The 22,477-nt window shown below is 41.4% G+C and overlaps 2 protein-coding genes across 2 annotated transcripts in view; both read right to left on the bottom strand.

Moving 5' to 3' along the window:
- Positions 1-686: 686 nt before the first annotated feature.
- trmt112 (tRNA methyltransferase activator subunit 11-2) lies at positions 687-3,868 on the bottom strand. Its single transcript, XM_085372328.1, has 4 exons — positions 3,720-3,868; positions 1,829-1,930; positions 1,204-1,296; positions 687-1,095 (listed from the first exon to the last, which is right to left on the bottom strand). Exons 1-4 carry the CDS (start codon positions 3,792-3,794, stop codon positions 994-996), a joined length of 372 nt encoding a protein of 123 aa, XP_085228454.1. The 5' UTR covers positions 3,795-3,868; the 3' UTR covers positions 687-993.
- A 1,668-nt stretch (positions 3,869-5,536) lies between these two features.
- Positions 5,537-22,477, bottom strand: part of atg2a (autophagy related 2A) — a 28,533-nt gene continuing 11,592 nt past the window's right edge. The window contains exons 12-42 of the mRNA XM_085363027.1: positions 22,283-22,424; positions 21,799-21,897; positions 20,717-20,872; positions 20,070-20,343; positions 19,587-19,659; positions 18,968-19,142; positions 18,725-18,867; positions 17,948-18,069; positions 17,604-17,761; positions 17,164-17,296; positions 16,883-17,067; positions 16,720-16,800; positions 14,678-14,784; positions 14,486-14,578; positions 14,299-14,369; positions 13,391-13,467; positions 11,506-11,676; positions 11,279-11,405; positions 10,764-10,978; positions 10,429-10,658; positions 10,092-10,227; positions 9,744-9,971; positions 9,441-9,542; positions 9,096-9,180; positions 8,729-8,891; positions 8,432-8,501; positions 8,260-8,342; positions 8,032-8,153; positions 7,781-7,935; positions 7,505-7,663; positions 5,537-7,276 (exon numbers count right to left, since the gene is read on the bottom strand). Of these exons, the coding sequence (XP_085219153.1) occupies positions 7,040-7,276; positions 7,505-7,663; positions 7,781-7,935; positions 8,032-8,153; positions 8,260-8,342; positions 8,432-8,501; positions 8,729-8,891; positions 9,096-9,180; positions 9,441-9,542; positions 9,744-9,971; positions 10,092-10,227; positions 10,429-10,658; positions 10,764-10,978; positions 11,279-11,405; positions 11,506-11,676; positions 13,391-13,467; positions 14,299-14,369; positions 14,486-14,578; positions 14,678-14,784; positions 16,720-16,800; positions 16,883-17,067; positions 17,164-17,296; positions 17,604-17,761; positions 17,948-18,069; positions 18,725-18,867; positions 18,968-19,142; positions 19,587-19,659; positions 20,070-20,343; positions 20,717-20,872; positions 21,799-21,897; positions 22,283-22,424 (4,372 nt within the window). The 3' untranslated portion in view covers positions 5,537-7,039. The remainder of the gene's footprint in view (positions 7,277-7,504; positions 7,664-7,780; positions 7,936-8,031; positions 8,154-8,259; positions 8,343-8,431; positions 8,502-8,728; positions 8,892-9,095; positions 9,181-9,440; positions 9,543-9,743; positions 9,972-10,091; positions 10,228-10,428; positions 10,659-10,763; positions 10,979-11,278; positions 11,406-11,505; positions 11,677-13,390; positions 13,468-14,298; positions 14,370-14,485; positions 14,579-14,677; positions 14,785-16,719; positions 16,801-16,882; positions 17,068-17,163; positions 17,297-17,603; positions 17,762-17,947; positions 18,070-18,724; positions 18,868-18,967; positions 19,143-19,586; positions 19,660-20,069; positions 20,344-20,716; positions 20,873-21,798; positions 21,898-22,282; positions 22,425-22,477) is intronic.

The following is a 22,477-nucleotide window of genomic DNA, read 5'->3' as shown; positions in this document are numbered from 1 at the left end:
GCTCCTAACTCAGAGAGGACTATTAATCTGTCAGGGGTGGCTTTTATTGCTGCTCTGCTGCCATCCCATTATACCGTTATTATAGTTGCGGGTGGAGGCCTGTAATTGCTGTAAGTAGAAGGGAAAGGTAGGAGAGACTCAGGCTGCCTTTAGGCTTCTGGTCAGGGCAACCTCCCCCTTCGTCGTCTGTCCTGGCAGTGTTTCTAAAAATGATAACAGCGCCTTCGAACAAACAGGCTCCTGCTCTAACTTGACTGCTTGCCGCTTCACATCAGAAAGAAGACGATGAAAGACGCCCAATTAGTCAACACGGCGCTCAGCGATCTTACAAAGATCAGACATATCACGGACCATCTCAGATCAGAGGAGCATGCCCAGGTGGGGTGTTTTCTCTGTCTGTGTCTGACTCTGTGTGTGTGCGTGCGTGCATGAGAGCTGTAATATGTGGCTTCAAGGACAAAAAAAAAAAAAAAAAAAATAGAAAGACTTCCTCAAAAACAACCTCCAGCCTGCCTGCCTGCCATTTCTGCCTCTTTTTCCTCAAAGCCAAATATAGACAAGCCACTGCCACGTCATCTGGCCCTTAGCAGAAGGCAGGATGGGGTTCAGAGCCAGCCTCTCAGGGTTATATTTTAGCATATAACTGAATCCATATTTCCCACTAATGACTCTGGCTGTCATGAAAATCTGGACAGTTTTATTGAAAAAGGAAAAGAAAAAAGAAAAGACAAGTAAAAACAAGAAAGGAGTCAAAACAGTTACAAAAATAAATACAAATAAAAGCACTGGGGGTTACTCTCAGGGAACGTTTCCATCTGTTAATCGTCAAATCTTCTCGGCGGAATCGGCTGTTCAGATGCCACAACTGCAACCAAACCAGTGGCCCGTTTTCCAACTCTGGCCAGAGTCCAGCCTGTCTCTGAATGCACGCAGTCCAGAGTCAGAAACACAGTTTAGGGGTGAGAAGGTGAATGGGAACCGCCGCGGTGCCATCTACACCTCGTCTTCATTCAGCAGCATGTTGGGGATTCCTTTGGAGATCGGGAACTCCCGTCCTGATTCAGGGCACTGCAGACAGCCCTCTATCACCTCCACCTACAACGCAACAGACAAGAAGTCACCACTAGGTGGCACCATAGTGCAAATTCCGCACACATTACCGCGCTCTTAAAAATTTTAAATTGGCATCTTGGAGCCATTTACCTCTAACAGCACTCGGTGCACTTTCTTCAGGAAGTCTTCGTTTTTCTCGTAGTCCTGCACCAGCTCGCCTGGCAGGTCCTGCCGATGACCCAGCTGCAGAGAGAAAAAGGATTGCATCGGGTGTTTACGTTACAACATGCACCCCAGTGAAAGTTTACTGTGGAGCATTTTTTATAAACACAAAGTCCTGTGACGCTTTATGGATCAATTAGATTGATGCAGTATCGCCAGGTTGACAACAACCTCATACATAAAAGCCAGAGTCATAAAAAATAACCTTATTCAGCCTGTGGTCACATGAAGAGGGAGAAGAAATCCACACACACTCAAAACAACCTCCCTTATTATTCATCTTAAGAAGCAAGCGTGCCGAGCACTGATGCTACTTTTAAGGCAAAGGGTGCTCACTGAATATTAGTTCTCCTTTTCTTTTTATGCCACTTTGAATCATTTTCTTAACCACTCATCCAGCTCAGGTTCACTGGAGCCCATCCCAACAAACAGAGTGAGGGGCAGGACACAACCTGAACAGGTAACCAGTCCATTAAACATTCATTCGTTCACACTCGCACCCCACTACAGCCAGTTTAGCATCAACAATGAAAGTCGGTGATGTCTGACTCACCTCCTCCGCTGCCTGGACCAGAGCGCCCCACTCCAGTTTGGGGATCATCCGGCTGACAAACTGAGGGTTAAACTCCACCTCGTTCACCTTCACCTCAGTGGCCTGCACAACAGAGAACGCACGAGTTTAAAATGTTCAGTAACATTTTATTAACACTCATTCAAAACACGCACGCGTGATGTCACACAAGACCAGATGTGCATATTTGGTTTGGGTTTAAATGCAACCCATTAATAATTATAGATGAGAAACATTTTAATGTTTGCCGCAATTATATACTTGTTTTCAATGAAATGTTACACAGCTGATGTACAATGTGACCATCTTCAACATTCCCCTGAGATAATATCCAAATTTCTGTTGTGCTTTTTTACATTTAACTGTATATGAAAAGAAAGAAATAAAAATAAAAGATGTTTATGGGGGAAACAGCAGCAGTAACTATCAACCACTCTGTCGTGTGTACCAGGAAAAGAATATTTTTAATTAATCGTTACTACTTAAAATCTTACACTGGATTTCACAAGAATAAAATTGGAATTAAGCTTTATTGTCACTGAAGCAGAGGTTAGTGACATTAGGAGTGCTGCCCTGCCATCTGCTGCATAAAAATGTAGATACAGTCACACACGATTCACATAAGCAGAAATCAGACAACGTGATAAAATGCTCAGTGTAAAGTGCATTTCAGTGATTCAGCAACTGTTACAGCGTGTAATGGCAATTTTATTTGTACAGCACATTTCATTTTATATATAAAGATAAAAACATGAAACCTGCGTAGGCTTACAAAGGCTTAACGCCAATTAAGTGTAAACTCGTGTGAACAAAATAAAATTTGTGTATGTATGTACCTGTAACTGATCTCAGATCAGCTGATGTAAAAGTACGAAGGCTCTGCAAAAGAAACTCATTGAGTCTGGATGTGTGGTGATGAAGCTGCAGTATCAACTATAAAAACTTAAATAACAGACTTCATTTCGTGCCAATACTTCTGACTGTAGAAGACCCAGTAGTGATCTTATAGTGCCATTTCATCCCATGCCAGCACCTGGCTCTCAGAGCGCAGGCTGACTTCCGGTTCCTGGAGTTTGCAGAAGAGAAAACGGCAGAGCCTTCAGCACTATACTGACTACCTTTACGATTAGGGCTTCAAACCTCTCATCATCATGAAGATTATAGCTGGAGCTGGATCAGGTTATGCTGCAATAGGCTCAGATTATTTCCACTCTACACACATTTTATCCCACTAATTGATGCCATTAAGTTTTGTTTTCTCTCTCTGATAGTGTGGGTTTTGTCCTCGTCTCTCTGTACTCTCCCTTTATTACTCTCCTCTTACTCCTGACCCTGCTAACTCTTCCTGGATTCGTGTTGGTAATTAAACTGTTCTTAATTTTTGACTTATAACAATATCAAGCCTTAGCAAGCCTATCAAGTTACTTTTCCATATTCTTATCGAGGTAAAAGCGCTCCCTGAGTCTGACATTAAAAATGTCTTTTTTTAATAAGACATTTCTTTATTTTATATATGTCCCCTTCATAAATTATGTTGATTAGAGCCTATTTACCAAAATAGCAAAGATATGAGCCATAAAAACCGCAGAGAAACAACAGATGGCTTCTCTTCCCTGAGCCTGGATCTCCCAACTAAAAGGGAGTTCTTCCTTCCCACTGTTGCCAAATGCAGCTCAGAGGGAAACAGCTGATTGTTTGGGTTTCTCTCTAATCCTTCAGGTCTTAGCCTTACAGTAAAAAGCGAACTGTTAACTGCTGCTGCATAAATCAACCCTAAACACTAGAATTCGGCGTTAGCAGAAACGTGTGTCGCGATAAGCTCGGTGAGCTCTGGTGTTTTAGAATTAGCTTCTGTCCAGGTGTTCGCGGTTACCTTGATGAGCAGTGGGTATCCCTTGGTGACCCCTTTCACGTGAGACGTCAACATGTTGTGCGTGAGGAGCTTCATGTTTACAAACAGGCGCTAAAAAGCCAGAAAACTGCAAACACTCTGACAGCTACACGTAAACCACGCTGCGGAGTTTACATGTGCACCGGAAGTGACGGCGGTACGTCGCATAAAAGATTCCCAAAGCTTCCGTTGATTCCTAGTGTCTTTTAATTTATTATTAGGGGTAAAAAAATTTTATAAAGGCACATTTTCCGTACCACAAAAATACTAAAACAAATATTTGTCGTATAAATTGCACAAAAATGTTTCCAAAATATGTAATATATAAAGTAGCTTCTGAACACCCCTCTTTTTTGTTTTTTTTCTCTTGTTCCTACTTCTACGGAAGCGTAGAGCTGCCACCCAGGCAAAAGAAAAATACAAGTGTATCACGTTATAAGGTGAAAGGTTTATTGTTCTAACAAGATACTTTTCCTGTTTGTACAATATACTTTTCACGTTTGAACAACATAATATCACGTTATTACAATATACATAATTATCACGTTCGTACAATATAATATTTATATTGTACGAACGTGATCCTATATTGTACGAACGTGATCCTATATTGTACGAACGTGATCCTATATTGTACGAACGTGATAATTATGTATATTGTACGAACGTGATATTATGTTGTTCAAACGTGAAAAGTATATTGTACAAACATGATAGTATATTGTACAAACAGGAAAAGTATCTTGTTAGAACAATAAACCTTTCACGTTATAACGTGATACACTTGTATTTTTCTTTTGCCTGGGTGGCAGCTCTACGCTTCCGTATACTTCTGCAGTAACAAACTGCAGGTCAAATTACAAAGTAAGTTATAAATCCACCTTTTCTTTTCTTTTTTCTTTTTTTCCATGTTTGTTGTAATGATCCAACCAGTTTAACGTGTTTACATAATATTAACGTATTTTAATATATATACATATATATTGCATAACAGTAATTTTGCACTGCAAGTTTCTGGAAAATCCGTTTTTGGCAGCGAAATTTATATATCCTTTATTTTGTAGATTTCGGTAACACCCATTTAGCCCGGGACAGGAGGAGACAAAGCAGAGAGATGACCAAGAGGAAGAGACATGAACACCATGGGTAGAAGGTCTACACATGGTGACCTTTGGTCTACTTCCACTTCCACAAAGTTTCAAACCGTTTGTGTGTTTTTCTTAAACACATAGTAGAAAATTACAAAGTTTCTCTGTCTTTTGTTCTTTTGTAATTTCTGAAGTCTAAATTTTCCTCCAAATATAGAATCACCCATTATTATGTATTTAGTGTAAAAATTAAAAAGTGTGATTTTTTTTTTGTAATAGCCGTTACCTCACGCAACATGCACAACAATTATCAGAGAAAGAAGTAATAAAAGAGATTAAAAAGTTAAAAAAGTAAATAAATATATGTAAATACACTATTCTCAGTATATTTTATAAAAATATTATCAATACTCAGGATGTGCAATATAATTATTGATGCACCAGTACATACTTACAGGTTTTATTACTGCACCAGCTCACGATTGAGTTACTTTCAGTCTTAACTTTTTTAAACAAGTGAAGATACAATACCGGCCATCATTTTGGATGCAAGTAATTACAAGTAAGTTCCTGAAATGCCACAGTATACAAACTGTACAGCAACAACACTGCTTAAATCACCAATAGATACAATAAATAAATAATAATAACAATAATAAGAATCATAATAATTAAAAATACAATAAATAAAGGCAGACAGCTGTTCGGTTTTTATACTCAAATTTTTTTAATTTTTCTATTAATTTTGTATAATCCTCATCTTTGTATTATACAGATCATTCATACAGTTTATGATATAGTAAATAGTAATTACACGCAAGAGGTGTAACAAGCATCAACCTGTCACCTTCACAGACGTGCATCATGCGCGCAAACACATTTTCTCATCCTCACACATTCACAGACAGACAGACACACACACACAGAGACAGGGACACGCGTCCCTCACACTGATTAAAAACAAACAAAAAAAGAAAATGTAAAACATTTTTAACCCTAATTTTTCTATCCTCCATTTTCACCAGATTCACATACCTCCTTACTCTTACTCTGAAAACAAATATGACAATACTTATGCTTTAACAAAATAATAATAATAATATTAAAAAAAAACTAAGAAGAAGAGACAATTACAAAATCAATGCAGAAAGGCAACTAAAGATGTGGGCAGAGGACTTCTGAGGACATAGTGGGCTAATTGAGATCCAAGGATCTGACATTTAACAGGAGAGCTGCAGTGACGTCAGCTTGGAAAAACGTTCATCTTCGTGAAGCTCGAGCAGAATCCAATATGCTACAAAATTTAGAGACTTCATGTGACCCGTTGTTTCTGTTCAGTCAGGTATGCCACTGTATGTGCTGAGCTTTGAGTAGGGGATGAGGTACAGATCCGAGGAAGGCAACACAAACTAGTTAAAAAGGACACTGTAAGGTTTATGGCACGAATAACAGCACTGAGGGTAGCGGGTGCATAGTGGGAGTCACAGCTAAACCAATCACACAGCTTTGTACCATCTGCAAGGGTGTTAAGCAAAGGACACTTGATCAAAATATTTTCAGTTTCCATTATGAGCACAAAGAGAGCAAAACTAACACATGGCAACCCCCCTCCAAAGACAGGTACCCCCCACTCATCTGCAGAAAGCTCATTAAAGTGAAACTGCTCTCAGTTATAAACATCCCTTCTCAGCGCTCCGTGCAACTCGTGCTTGAAATCGCTGCTTCAAATTACAAACAGCTTCAAGCATCACAGTTCAGAGCACACAAATGAGTGAAGAAACACAGAGCGTGATAATCTTACCTGCCCCCTCTGCCCGGGTCACACTGAAAATGAAGCCGGCAGAAAGTGACGGCGATATGTTTGCACTGACGTTAAGAAGAAAAACACTAGTGTGTTACAGAGAGCGGGAAAACGAGCGAATGCCGAACAGAAAAATGAAGTCTTGCACGTCTATGTATGTGGGAGCAACATTAAACACTGTGCGTCAGGAACTGCAGCAGTAGTTAGTCATTTTTTTTTTAATTTCTTCTTCTTTCCTTTTCTCTTTTTTGCATTGGAGCACACGCTGACTCTTTTTAGACACAACACACATGCAGCTACTCACACAACCCATGGATTCCCACAGAATAGACTTTCCCAGATCATAATCTCATACTCTCGTATACACGTACGCACACACACTTCCCCTCACACACAGACACAAAAAGCTGTCCTCATTCTTGGCCGTCCTCTGTGCGCCACTTGAGGAAATCTTCTTTCCGGGCGTCCGGTTTGATCTGGTTTCTCATGCCACCCAGCAGATTGGAGGTGGCTTCAGAGGCCACTATTAAAGGTCGGACTACAGTGGGCGGGATCTGCCGCAGGACGCCGCCCACGGCTCCGGGGAGACCTTTCTGTTCGTGGCCGCGGGATGCTACATCGCACAACTGTTGGGCCGTGTCAATCACTCCCTGGAGAGCAAAGAGAGCAGACAGTTTAGTCTAAAAATTTAGGGTTTCAACCCCCTTTGCATTCTTGCATGTGGAAGTTTCTACAAGGCCTTTTAACATATAGTTAACCTCTTCTACCAACATAGATGTAGCTGCAGATATTTTCTTTTCATCCTCAGCCCTGGTTAACCCTGGCCTCTAACCCACGAACTCTTTCTACATTTTAAGAGCGTCTATTTGGGCACGTACCTCTCTGACGGTGTCGTAGGCCTTGGCCACTCCTTCCCTAAGGTCTGCAGGCTGGGCGACTCTTCGAGGTCGACTAGAGATGGCCCGGCCCTCGGTGATGGCGTAGCGATTCAGAGGAGGTGTTGGAGACAAGATGTCGTACACGGTCTCTGCTGTAGCCTGTCACAGAGGTACACAGACACCAGAAGAGTTATTGGCATATTAGGAATGTGTGTGCTTTACCTTCAGGCTTTTAACGTCTTTGTAACTAAGAGTCATGATCTGCACTCAGAGTACCTGGATAGCCTGCACCAGCCTGTTGCTAAGCTCCAGAGCAGCAGATGCTGTGGAGGTACCAAAGGACGCTGCCCCCCTCTGGAGACCTCGAATGATGCGTCCATCCTTCCTGTACTGCTCTATAGGCAGCCAGAACAAATCCCTCACTCCGTGGACTGGACAGGATGAAGGAGAGAGGAAGTATGAACCACAATCCAAGCAATAATGGAAAGCAGCTGTAAAAATGTTTGCAGAAAACAAAAGCAACTTACACAGCTGGACGACTGAGTGCATGGGTCCGACACCTCCCAGGATGCCGGGCAGCTGATTCTTCCTGATGTCCGTCAGCCACTCCGTGACGGCGTACTGAATCACTTTGTCGACCCCGAGGAGACTGGAACATGCAGAAAGTCTCAGAAAGTCAAACTACTAACAGCAAATTTAGGGCAAATTACTGAAAAATAACTGAAATGTTTGCTTGTTGGTTCGTTTGTTTTTACCCGTGTCTGCAGCAGAGCCTCTTCAGTTTCAGCTCGGAGCAGTTTAATTGGGCCAGACCGATCAGAATCCCTGCAAACGTCCCCTGAGGAACAACAAGTGTGAAAACGCATCATTTAAACCCTTCAGCTTTTTGTTTGAATTAGTAGACAGGATCTCTGAATGACCACTCACTTGTTCAATGACGACATGCTTGCCATGATAGTCGAGCCAAATAGGCACTTCAGATGTGAAACGAAACTCCCTGAAAAGGGTGGAGACAAGAAGCGGGAAACTTTATCAATCATTGAAACTTTTAGTCTTTGAGTTACTCTATTTAAGCTAATTTGTTAGAGGTGATTTTTCTTTTTTGGAATCTGTAACATAGGAGTTTCCTAGCTAGTAACTTACATCGTCTTTACAGTATTCTCTGCTCTTTCTTTTTTATTCTGTTTCTCTAGATTTCTCACTCTCTTTTCAGTCACTACATACCGGAAGTAGATTGGCTGGTCAGAGGAGGCGCTGGAGCCGGCAGAAGAGGAACTCTGCTCACTGTAGGTAGTTTCCACAGAAGCTGTGAGGTCGGGTCCAAGACTACCTGCAGCAGCAGCCATCTCTAGATCCTCAGACCCCTTCTGGGAGAAATCTGCCTTCACTGAAAACAGAGAAATTACAACAGGTCACAAATCTAGCATGCTAAAAATTCACCTCAGTCATCATTTAAATGTACTCTGTAGCTAATTAAAATTCATCGTGCCACAACGATGAACAAGAAAAAGGCTACAACTCCATAAAAATCAGCTCGGCAGATCTGACATCAAAGAAATGAATGATAGAAAGAAGACCTGGCAGAGCTCACCTTCAGCTGCAGGATCCACAGGCAGGTAAGGATTAACAGAGGAAGCTAGATTACTAAAAAAGTCTTTCAGGAAAAACAGTGCGTCCTACACAACAAACAGAAAAAAATAAGAAAAGACGTGAAGACTTTATGGGAGCAGTACAAACAGCAGAATGAATGGTACTGAATGAATTTTGAGCTACAAAGAAACATCTGTGGAGTGTGAAACGGCTCATTTATGATGATCAAACAGATTTAATACACCTGTACTCAAAATAATTTCTGCAGTAAGAGTTGTTTTGTTTGTGCCACCACCTCATGGACGAGGTTCAAGAGCAGCTCTCAGTATTCAGTCCCAAAAGTTACCTGGTCGATGTTGAGTCTCAGCGGCAGCAGGCTGACCCGGAGACAGCACTCTGGCCCCCCGAGGCCAGACTCAGGACACACCTGCAGGGCCTTCACAGTCAACTACAAAAATGACACACCACATGAGTACTATCATTCAAAGTCTGTTCATCGTGTCCCTAACTGCATTAAAGCTAAGCTAAATAGAAAGTGCACAAAGTAAGTAAAGATTTACAACATCAGGATGGTTTGACTCCAAGTCAGATGCTGTGCACGACAGAAAACTCAGTTTCTAATCAAAGACCCTCCGTCTCTCTGTCTCACCATGTTGGAGTGGGCTCGGCGGGGCATGCTCTCACTAGTGTAGAGGTAGAGGAATTTGTTGATTTGTGAGGAGGCCAGTCGGTCTCGAACTTCCAGCTCCTGGACGATGAACACCTGCCTGGAGAGCGGCTGCTCACCACCGGGACCGACCCCGACCACAGGTGCTGCTGACCCCTCCCCATCCTGCCCCGCTACTGCCACCGGGTAGGACTCATGCTGGAACGACACCTGGAGGACAAAACAGGAGACACATGTTGAGACAGAGGTACAGTGATATATGTCTGTATGCCAATATGTATTTAAAAAAACGTACATTTTCAAACCAGTGATATCAGTGCATTAGTGTACCTTGGTGAGCTGTATCTCCATCAGCAGGCTGTGCTGACGGCCGACGCCTCCAGCCGAGCGCCAAGAGTTCTGCGGTCGAGAGGAGGGGGCGGAGCGAGAAGGTGACCCACGGACGCCAGCGGGCACTGAACGACCTCTGCAGAGAGGTGCACCCACACACACAGGAGAACAAAAACAAAAACTATAAATCTGACAAACTATGTACACAAAAGTTTCAAAAACCTTGTATGGACTGGACCAATCACCATACTAATGTTTCAGTTATTTAATATTTATATAATTAATTATATGATAACCATGGGTGTCTGTGCATGAAAGAATTCATGTGCATTGTTACCTGTTGACGTTCTGAGCATGCAGAGACATAGGCCTGCCTCCAAAGTCCTTTCCCCCGTAAAGGTGCCAGACCACAGAGATCTCCCGTAAAACTACCCTACTCTGAGGCACTGGGAAGCGACTCGGGGCTCGGAGCAGGTCTGAGCTGCCACGTGGCCGGGAAAAATGGCTGTCCTTCACTCTAATGGGCCCCTCGCACAGCACTGTTACCGTGGGCTCCCCATCCCGGGGCTGTAATAAACACACATGTAGACATTTTGTGAGTGAGCGCAGAGTCTGAAATGGGTTCATGAATGAGAGGTGACAGGGAAGTGAAAGCTAAGAGGGGACCCTCACAGGGATGCCCATGCCGGGAGCCTCCAGGATACAGAAGTCGTCATTGTCGGTGGAGCCCTCGGAGCCTTCCTCTGACATCATATCTGCCTGCGCCTCTGTCGCTGTGGCAACCAGCCCGTCAAGCTCCCCCTGAAGGACAGAGGGGCCGTGCTTTGAGGCTTCATCGGGGAACAGGTAGACGGAGACGGGGGAGCTTCTCGGCATTGAAGGTGAACCTGGATGAAAGCAGACAGAATCAGATGTAAATATTTAGCAAACTGGTACTCTATACAGACCATAATACCTCCTGTTATACAAAGAATGCCACTGTTCCCACTAAAGAATTTTTGGGGTTTTCAGACACTCAAACAATATCATTAAAAAAAAAAAAAAAAAAAGGAACTGAATTAAGTTTTTAAGTTATCTCCTGTGTGTAAAGTGAAGCATGTCTACACACATGGGAACAGGATAATTTTACCTAACTATAGTCTGTCAGGATGATCCCAGGGGTTATAAACAGAGCAACTCTGCAGTACCTGGTTCTAAACTTTCTTCTCTGTGGCTCTTCTCCGTGTCGATTAAGGCGTCAGCCAGGTCGTACTGGTTGATCTCGGCGGTTTCAGCGGGAGGACAGGGCAGCATAGACGCTGGACTTTCTGACAGCTAATAACACAACATAACAACACAACAACATTGGTATGTTGGACCATTTTATCACATCTTTAAAGTAAACATCATACACTCCACATTTCACCAGCCTTACTGGTAATTTCTGTCCAGCGATTTCAGTGGGCGAGGTGTGCCGTGGCGGCGGGTGCAGGTCGCCCTGAGAGACCAGGTACTGCAGCAGATTGACGAGGGCAGCACAGGAATCTGCACAGGTGTGCAGATGGACCACATTGTTGGAACAACGGAGCTCAAAGAGCGGCTGGGACTGCAGAATAAAGAGAGGACAATGGCAGTGGGAACACAAGAGGGAAGATCATAAGAGAGATGAGAGAACTTTTGTCAAAAATGTTAACAAAATGTGTAATGGTACAGAAATAAAGAGTTTTATTGTGGGCAGAGTTTATTCAGAAACTTCATTAAATCAAATCCTCTTAACCTCTAACATCTTTTAATCCTTAAAATGTATAATTTTTTTATTTACGTATTAACTTAATTTTTCATTGTGAAACCTCAATCTATACATAAAAGAGAAAAAAAATCACAACTTTTAAAAGTCATGTTTATAGAAATACTATAAAGGGGAAAGGATAGGTGGGGTATAAGAAATGCATATATTTGTATGCATTAGAAATAGTTTATTTCTAATTTATTACCAGATATTAATGTTGTACATATCTACTTTTTTTGTGTATCTCATTTTAAATTTATAGTAAATTAATACAAGAAAGAAAATAAAAGAGATTCCTTTTCATGACATATTTTCTACTTCACATTTTCTCAAATACATCATCCATATCCCCATCCTTCATTTTACTTTCTGGGTGTTTTCCTATAAATGTATCTACTAATTCTATTATTTACATCAGAGGGATTTAGGTTTTTTTTCTGCCGTTCGATATGTTCTTCAGTGAGTCAATAATTCTCAATTAAGACTGAAGGGAGTTTTCTTCCCCAATATAATTTCATTGTGCCTTTAAATATTCTACAAACTTAAAAACTTCTAGTCAAAAATCTATTTAAAAATGTATACTGCATGCAATTTCTCCAGCACAGAAAACCTGAGCTTGGCATAATCAAGAACATGGACAGGTACTTGTATATATAACTTTTCTATTCTAACTAAGCACTCAATGCACTTCCTTACTACCAGCCTCATTCACACACACACACACACACACGCTTTTGTAAACCGATCATTCACACACACTCCTGGATGCTTCATGGAGACTAAAGAAAACTGAAGATCAAGCTACCGACCTTCTGATTGGTAGACGACCCGGTCTACCCTCCTGAGCCACAGCCGCTGCTGATGAGGTTGTTTGTTTTTTATAGCTGCATTATTATGCTTTGTTGATGCCTTGTTTATCTGAATATTAAACTTACTTGTAATGACTCTTATCCATCTTTTTTTTTCTTGTTCTTTCTTTCGTTTGTTTGTCTGTATTGCCTGGGGATCTAAACATTTTTTTGTCTAATTACAGCCCATAAAAACTTTAAAACCTTAATAAAAAGGAAAACAATAATTAAAAAAGGGCAAACAGAGCAAATACACCCAAATAAAGACTGAGAATAGACATTTAGAGCATTTTTTTAATTGATTTTAAACAGACATTTTTCATATTATACCCTGAATATGTCCTCACTGACCTGGTTATAGGACAATTGCATCGGTGAGGAGGGAGGCCCTGTTTACTGTGGCTGGTTTTGGTTTCCTGCCCAGCTGAAATGGATTATAGTCCTAAATTGCTACCTGGAGCTTTTTATCGTATTTAAACTTCATTATAACAAACAAAATATTTATAAACATGTAGCCTGTGCTTGTTAGTGGTTTGTGAAGATAATTGCGCTAAATTGTGATGTTTTATTTATGCTCACATATTTTGCTGGCAGCAGTAATCTTTTTTTTTTTTTCTTGCTGTGGTTCACGGCTGCTGAGGGTGAAGGAGACAAAGGTAAGTAAACACACGGTGGGCACTCACCAGCTTTCCCGTATCACTGCCTTTCCATGTGGTGATGGCGAGCTCCAGCAGGTCAATGTCCAGGACACACACGTAGTCTGTGTGACACAAACACGCGGTGGTTTTATTAGGAAACTGCTTATTTTGTAGTCATTTCAACACATTTTTTTGTTTATTTTACTAACAATAACTGCGGGACAGGCCCTTAAACTGGCAAACCAGTTTTCAGAATGCCTGTTTTTGGAAAAAGTACATATTAAGTAACCTTTCTATTGGCCATTCAGCTTCCCAATATTATAGTGGATGTAGCTGTTCTTTTCAGCATAAAGATGACCTTTTAGGCCCAGTTCCAGTCATATTTTTATTTTCTATTCTTGGACCCTACTGGAGCATAATTAACAGTTCAAAATCTTAATCTTTATGTTAAACTGAGCTTCAATAAAGAAACAAACCATTTTAACCCCCTTTTCCACCCTTCAAGATTACTTTCTTCTGATTGGCTGAGGGTACTACCTCCCTTTAACATCATACAGAGCTCACACATACTCTTTTGTGATCCACCACTTTAAAGGCCAAAACCATTCAGAGGGTGGTAAATTACTCTTAAACAGCTCTAATATCAGTCTCACAGGCCTCATGTTAAAAATACTAGACCGCCAAACTTGGGATAACCATTTTCACTGTTCAGTCATCTGTCATTCTGAACAGCATGGCCAATGATTCGGTCCCCTGTTAGTTTCTGATATCGCAAGACACTGATTAGTTTAATGCATGCAAGATAAGAAAAGAAAATGCTACTTCTCATCTAAGCTTCACTGGAGTTCCTCAGCACACAGTCCTGAATAACTCTAACAGATAAAATCCAAAAAGGAAACCCAAACCAAACCCCTGTTTTTACACAGCTCCAAAAGGCATCTGAAGTACCTTACCTCTCCTCAAGTCCACTGTTTCAGTCTCACATTTGTCAGAGAGGTAGAGAGCAGAATCATCCAGGATGAATCTGACCGCAACATAACAAAAATGAACAAAGGTCTCCCAACGATTCATACACTGTGACAAAAACTGACAGCGACGTTTTTGATTATCGTTTTAATGGACAATCTTTATGTCGAGTACCTGAGGTGGAAGGTGGCAGTGTCAACAATGATATTACTGGACAGAGAGAAGGACTCCGCTGTGAATAACACTCGCAGGGGCAGATACAGGGGTCTGAGAAACAAGATATGAAACAAGGGTGTAAAACGAGAAAAAACAAAAACAAAATCCATGCCCACATTATTTTACAAAACCTCTCTTTTGGGTGTATACCTATAGTCAACAGCACAGGTAGCGAGGTGCGTGTGGAGGACAGTGATGACGGCCGGCGCGGTGTATCCCAGAATAGGATCGTCGATGACATCCAGGAAGTCAACCAGCTGGAACAGTTTGCAGGTCATGAAGTAAATTTAGACTTTATCCACTTTATTTGACTTCTTTGTGTAGAGTGCGCTTTTTATTTTTCTCTTCAGTCCAAATGGTTTAACTACCGGTTTAATTACCACATTTACACGTTCTGCAGGATAAAGCTCATTATAGTTATGTAATTTTCCATCTTAAATCATATTTTTTTCCTGTCTACGGTGTAACAACATATACTTATTTATTATTTCTGGGAGCAAAAAGTTGTTTTTGGCAGAGCCGGTAATAGACTAATAGCAGCTGCCAGCACACTCGCAGCCGTTTTCAGCTGTCTGGATTTTTTATTCATTTCCTGTACAGAAACATTTGCAGTGCAATTAATCTGACCTGTATAATCAATCTGTGAAGTCCAAGTTTTTTTTTTCTTTCCCCCACACATCTCCTCTAAACCACATCTACATCAGTGATTACAGCACTTTCTAAATCGCCTGCAACCTCCCTGATGCAGCAATTTAAACGTTTTTTCTTAATGTATAATCGTGAATTATATGTTAACTGCACAAGATAGTGGCTATAAAATAATAACAGCATCAGTGTTTAGACTGATGGTGCAGAAAATGAAGAAAATGAGGGCTTAATTGTGCTTCCAAAACTAGAGTAAGACAGAGCCTGTGTTTTCCTGGTAGCTATTTTCAGCCATTTTCACACAGATTAGAGAAATGCTGGATGCTGGGAGAACCAGAGTAACTGTGGAAACTCAACACAGCAAAAGAAGCGTCCTGTTATTGTAAGAGCCAATAAAAGCAAAGAGGGAGAGTGATAGAAGAATAAAACTCTTTCACGATGGAAGGAGCTCTGGGACTATAGCAGAGTCTAAACTGACATTTAGCTGGCATTATTTCTACTCAAGAAAGAAAAACTTGCAGTCTGAGCAGGGAATGTTTTTAGAACTGAAAGCAGTCATTTCTTTATGATAGTGTCCCAGAGGGGAGGGCAGGAGAGAAGGTGTTTACTCCAAGTACTTGGAAAAATGTCTCACTAAAAAAATAAATACAATAATAATGTGTTAGTCTAGTTTCTATTCAGTCCTTTTTAACCAGTTCAAAAAAAAAGAAAAAAGAAATCTGTACAGATTTCTTTTTGTAGAATGTAGAATGCCAAAAACCAGCAGTGTAGGAAGAAAAAGATATTTCCTGAATTGCAAAACAGCAAATCTGACATTTTTTCTCTATGACAGCTGAAATTTCTAATCCAAATACTTCAAAATTGAATAGCAAAAACATCCATTCATTTTCTTAACGAAATGTCCAATTCAGGATTCAGGGTTGCAGCAGTGCTGGAGCCTGTCCTGCTGTCAAAGGGGTGAGATGCAGGTAGACCCTGGTCAGGTCGCCAGTCCATGGCAGGGCTAACCCAGAGAACAAGAAGACAAATTCATGCTCATTTTCACACCTGTTGCCATTTTAGAATCACCAATTAGCCTCACATGCATGTCTTTGGACTGCAAAAGGAAGCCGCACGACCTGGAGAGAACTTATTAAGGCATGCAGAGAGCATGGAAACTCCACACAAAAAGCCTACAGAAGCTTGTTTCCCCCCACAGAAAAATATATATTTTTTGCCATCCGCAAGTCAAAATTCTGACTTCCTCAGAAGTTTTTTTTTAAACATTTTAGTTTGATTTAGACAGAAAAAGATAGACAGGAAAGAGACTGGGAGGGGTAACAACACATAAAGAGCCGCAGCAAAGGCTGCTGCATGGATATGGGATATGGTCGCCTGCTTAACCAGTGAGCTAGCTCTCTAGATTTAAAATTCAGCAAAATGCTATTTTGTTTTCAGTGGCTTCCATATCAGCTAGCTGGTGGATTCAGACTGAGGACCTTTTTGCTGTTAGGAGACAAACCATTGCACCGCTGTGCCTCTTTAGCGCGATTCATTCAGCTTCTTACCTGCTCGTGCCAACTGTGGTTAGTCTGCGTCATGTAATGTCGCATGGTGGCACCTTGAAGGCGAAAGGCAACGAGGAACTCCTGTGAAGAGAACAAGAAATAAAAAACCAAAACAACAACAATAACAATCATCATCATCACTATCAGGTATATGAGGACATGCCTTGACATTTCTCTGAGGGTCCAGTGTGATTTTGATGGCTGTGGATAACATCTGCACCTCTCCCTCCCTGCCGCTCACACTGCTCACTCCCACCTCTGTGGGGTAGATGGTGAGGTCCAGGTGCTTTGGGGGCATGAAGCTGGGCATTTCCAACCGCTGCGGGATGGGGGTGTCCTTCAAGACAGCTGTGTTTGTGTGGCATATGAAAAAGTTAACTGCATACTTAGTGCATAACACACACCATGCTGAAACTAAATGTCTTTAAATAACACAATGCGCACCTCGATGGTAGAGCTCCACTCGTCTGCTCTCCAGACACAGGAAACTGAGATTGGGGTCATTTTGGTGCTGCGCTACACTGAATATCTTCCCCCCTTCCAGATCAAGCACGAGCTCTCCGTGACTCTGGTCCTCCTGAATCAATAACATCAGTGTCAGCAGAACAATACATGACGGATACACAGTTAACAATTGAAAAGCATTTTACACATCTTCATGATAATAGTAACTATGAATAGATTTCGATAAATACATTCATTAACATGTGGTTGGATATCTGATTACAACTACTTTATAGTCATTAAATCTTCATCTCCTGACTTGAAAGGCTAAAAATAAGAAGTTCCAACACATTGTAGTTTAAGAGAAACAATCTTCGAAGGTTTTAATAATTAGTATCTGATGCAGTTAAAATCCACAAAATTCACTGTCTTCTGGCCACCTTCTTGTCTGTCCTGGCTTGGAGGCGACCCTTCCCGATAATCACAGTGAGGGAGAGAAGGCTCAGATTGTGGTTGGGACGAGGAGCCATCGGATGCGACTTTCCAGATGATTCACTGGCCAAGTAGTACTGACACTCGTCCTCTTCTGAGTCAGAGTCTACAGCAGAGAGAGAGCATGAGAGAAGACGAAGGAAAAAACATTTTGTCTGTTTAATTTTAGTCATCAGTGAAGGAAAAATTCTCCAAACATAATAAAATACTTAATATAAGATGACCTGAGAGGTTATTATGTCTAATAAATCTACAATATGTTCAAGTTTTCCATCAAATGAGCCAAACTTACCCAGTCTAAAGGCCGACTTGCAGAGCTGGAACTCGTCCTGGTGATGGCGACTGTGGTCGGGGCTGTGGGCTGAGGGGGGAGGAGGCGGGGGAGGCTCCCACATCAACAGATCATTATTGATCCTTGTGGACAGAGGGACGGGTGAGGGGAAATTACTTTTAGTTCTGAGGCAGGATTTAAGACCAAAATAAGGATGAAAATAGGAACAAAGCTGGAAGAGGTATTAATATAACGAGCAAAGTCCGTTTGACACGAGCACCTCAAAGACGGAGAATTGCGTTAACAGTACAGCTCCGAGACGCTCAGAGGGAAATGAAGGAGCTCGTTCTGGGTTATGTGGTGGAAGAAATACTAGCAGTATGAACTCGCTACACAATCAGCTAAAGTCAGTACACTCGGGCTGGACTCCCTCTGCACATATAACCAGCGCTCATGAGCAAACTGTAGGAGCAAGTTTATCTCTGGTGATGCAAAACTTTAATGAGTTACGTTCATCTATAAGTAATGATGCAACATAATTTTTTATCAGCAGTAATATGTTATGTATTAAGTTACTTTTAAATGTATCCAGCACTGGACACTATTAACACCTAAAGCCAGCAGAATCTTTTGTGTGTCAAGACAGGTAGAGTGCATCTGTAAGACTTTATAAGAGTCGTTTGTATTTTGAATATTAAACTTAAGAGTTTAAAAAAGTAGAGTCCATATTTTTTAAGGACACCTGGATTATTCTAAACTGGGAGGGCAAGCAGTGGTCTTGTGATACTTTTTACATACCTGTTATAGATGCTCTGGAAGGCCTGTTTGCTGGGGAGCAGGATATAAGCTAGTGGCATGCTGATGTCCACAGCACACTGACACTGAGCGACACACTGCTCCTGAAACTGACGCATCTCCTCTGGGTCGGCTGGAATCACCATCTAAAACACACAGGGAGGAGAGGTGAGGCGAGGAGGAACATGGATGGCTGAGATGGTTTATAAACTGGGATGTGTCATGTTTTTGTGTGTGTCAGCACACCTCCTCAGTCTCAAACATGGTGCGGTTGGAGGAAAAAGGAGAGCTCGTTTTGTCGTTGAATTCACAGTGACTTTCAAAGAAGGCGGCACCAAGATCCCTGATGAGGCCCGGGTTCATGCCACTCAGACCAGCTGCTGGGCCCTGAGCCTCACCTCCACGCACACGCACTGATATCCTGTTCACAAAGACGTGAGGAAAGCTGACTATGAGTGATGAGAAAGAATAATGAAGAAAATCAGCTTTGCCTTCAGTTGTCTCACGAGTGTTGCTACTCCTCATGGTACTGAAAGAACCAGACTCCTGAACAGTGAAGTTAAAATTAAAACATGTAGTTCAGCATCTCAAATTTCGTGAATTACACATATTGTCTTTTGGCTTCTGTATCTGAAAAAAAGGGCTGGTGAATATTTGAAGAGAAGACAATTTGGTCACAGCCTCAAAAGGAGGAAATGCTAATTCAGTTTATTAAAGATCTTGACATTTTTATTATATTTTATAATCTTCCCATAGCTGAAAACACATTTATTGTGTTCTTCTGATGGTCTTCTTGAGCATCATAAGATGGAGTCTGTGACTCCTTTTATGAATCACTGATCCACTGATGATCAGAAGGACTAACCTGGGCAGAGTGTCCCGGTTCTTCCTCACTCTGATACAAGGGAAAGAGCCTCCCTCCCAGCCCTCATATGACCCTGGTGAGACACAAGACATTGGGAAATTAAACTGAGTTCTAAATATCAGACTAAAGGAATTATTAACTAAACTATAATCTTAGAAACCAAGCCGGTAAAAACACAACTTGGATGGGTACATCAATATAAAACGCCAGATATGAAAATGTCTGCATTCATTATAAAAGACACTTGTATATAACATAACTTTATGTACAGAAAGACACGGGTCTCTTTTTTTTAATATAGCGCTAATTTAAAATTAAAGTTACAGTTTATTGTTTCCAGAAGTCCCTAATAACTAAATTTAACACTAAAAGTACATCGGACTGTCTTTGCTAAACAGTGGTCAGTAATCTAGTCATCTAGCTTTGGTTCCTCCTGTCATGAATCTTCACTGAGAGGCAACAACTACTTGTGTGTGTTCCCACCGTGCAGGTCGGTGAAGGAGGCCTCCAGCAGCTGGGTGAGGCAGGGGGCCCACGGCTGTCCCGGTGTAGTCTGCTCACTTTGCAGGTCTGGGGCCTCCTGGTGCTTCAGCTCAAACTCTGTCATCTCCAACACCAAGGTTTCCTGCCGCACCGCCCTCTGAGTTGGAGGCCGACGCTTTGGGAGGGGCTGCAGATCAGGTATGGGGAAACGAAGTCTGAGGACGGCGTGAGGCGACAGGAGGGTGAAGGAGGAGCTGAGCTCGGTGCTGTGAGTCTAAGAGGACAGTAGGAGGAAAAACATGTGAACATGGATTTTAGGAAGCATTTCAACCATAGAGCTTCAGAAAGTAAAAAGTTATGACTCTGAACAAAGCTGCTAATGTTATGTTTTATCTGAATGCTTTTCTGCTCACAGTCTTTTGGAGGCTGAGCCTCAGTGGCTTGTATTACCAACATATTACTATAATTATAAACTCTATAGCCTTTAATGATGTCAAGATTAAGTATCCCCTCAGATCCAGTAACCATGAGGGATTTTTTTAACAGCAGGTCTCTCTGTATGGTCTGGACCTAAGACACGATACACAGTTCGTACTCTCTGGGTGACCTCATTTATTTTTTTCACAGAATAAATCTATTCCACTGACCTGTACGAGTCCTGGTCCAGGCGTCTGATTGGGACAGTAGCTGAAGGCTTTGCTGAGGCTCTCCAGGCGGCTGAGGATGTCCAAATCCAGTTCGGCACTAAGCTCAGCCAGCTCCACTCGCACAACGCTGCTCCGCCGCAACACCTGCTGCTTTCCCTGCAGAAACACATGAACACACAACAGGTTAAAGAAAAAAGAAATTGTTGCTATTCTCACATCAGTTTTTGACATAATGTTTGGTTGATTACGCATGTTTATGTTTGAATAGCTAAAGTAAACTGTAAGGCTTTTAGCGGTCAATCCTTCTGAAGAGCTTCACAAAAATCTGCATATATAAATACTGGAATTGTTACAGTACAGATTTTTCAGGATACAGCTATTAAATATTTAAAAAATTACTTGAACTTTTGAATATTTTAAGACATAAAAAGTTAAAGGGTAAAGTTTTGTTTTGTCACAAATATCTAATTTTATTTAATATGAAATGGAAAAAAAAAAAAAAGAGGGAAAATCTTTCTTAATAAAACTGTAAGAAACGCATACTTAATGCTTTTCTTTTTAAGCTATCAAAATGTCCTTCCTGGAGTTCACATTTTCATGCAACTGCTTCTTGTCCCGTGTATGATCTCCATTGCAAACACTAATTTCGGCTATGACTCTGAGTCAAACCTATACTGTTTTAACCTCAGCTGGCATTGGGAAAAATACATAGAAATCATTTTGGTGCCAATCTCTAACCATAAATATAACTTATATTTGTTTACAGTAAAACTCATTACCGAACCATTAAACCATTTCTGAAAATATTTCTGAGCACACTGTGGTTTGGTAATTAAAAGGTGAATTGCACTTTATTATCAGAAGATATACTTTTAACTTTTACTTTACCTGATACACTGCTTTTAAAATGTATATTTTGTAAACGATGATGGGTGAACAGAACAGGAAGTCTTGAACTGAATAACCACCATCAGGGTATCCTGGCTCCAATGTGAACCCAGAATAATTTGCAATTTGAGAGGCTAAGTCAGCGGACTACTCGATGGCTAAAAAGACTGGGCCGTGTGTTTAGAAACGCTTACCTTACGCAGGCGTTTTTCAGTGAGGCTGTAGTGTAACTGGGCACACGGTCTGGCTGCAGCTCCAACTGTGAACAGACCAGCTTTCTGGAACTGAAGCAGCTGAAAAGAGAAACCCACAGGAGAGTTAAGACTGGATTTGTAGTTTTTCCCTTGGGGTGGTAAAGAAGCAACAAACGTACCACTTCCAGACAATAGGGAAAGGTCATCTTAAATGTGAAGTTCTTATCTGACATTTTCAACTCTAATTTAAGTCACTTTTCCTTTATTTTACAATAACTTTAGTCTGAACAGCCATTTCTCAAAACCTTAAATATTGATGTTTGTTAAGTATTTGGATGCTCTTATGAAATAACTTACTCTGGACTGTGCAAACACTGACTTTAATGTGAATGCTTCACAAAATTAAATTCTTAGCACGGACACAAGTGTGAACACTGCCTGTTTTTGTTTAAAAGCTCGACAGACTGACAGAGAGATGATCTACCTCACAGTACTCCGGCTTTCCGTCCTCCCAGAGGCACTCTAACATCTCCAGTCTGCTGAAGGAAAGGTCAGAGGTCACAGCCCTGTTTTGGCGTCTCCCACTCCGCATCTCACAGGCGACCTGCACCGCTGCTCCTGTTAATCTGCAGTGAGAACGATAAAGAGAAACAAACTCTTGGTCTCAGTGGGAAAACTT

Source organism: Diplotaxodon limnothrissa, linkage group LG2 (assembly GCF_057381915.1).
Source record: "Diplotaxodon limnothrissa isolate DT_005_m linkage group LG2, D_limnothrissa_male_GT1.1, whole genome shotgun sequence".
NCBI classification, from domain to species: Eukaryota; Metazoa; Chordata; class Actinopteri; order Cichliformes; family Cichlidae; genus Diplotaxodon; species Diplotaxodon limnothrissa.
Note: the sequence above shows the minus strand (reverse complement) of the source record. Positions and strands in the feature narration are given on the sequence as shown.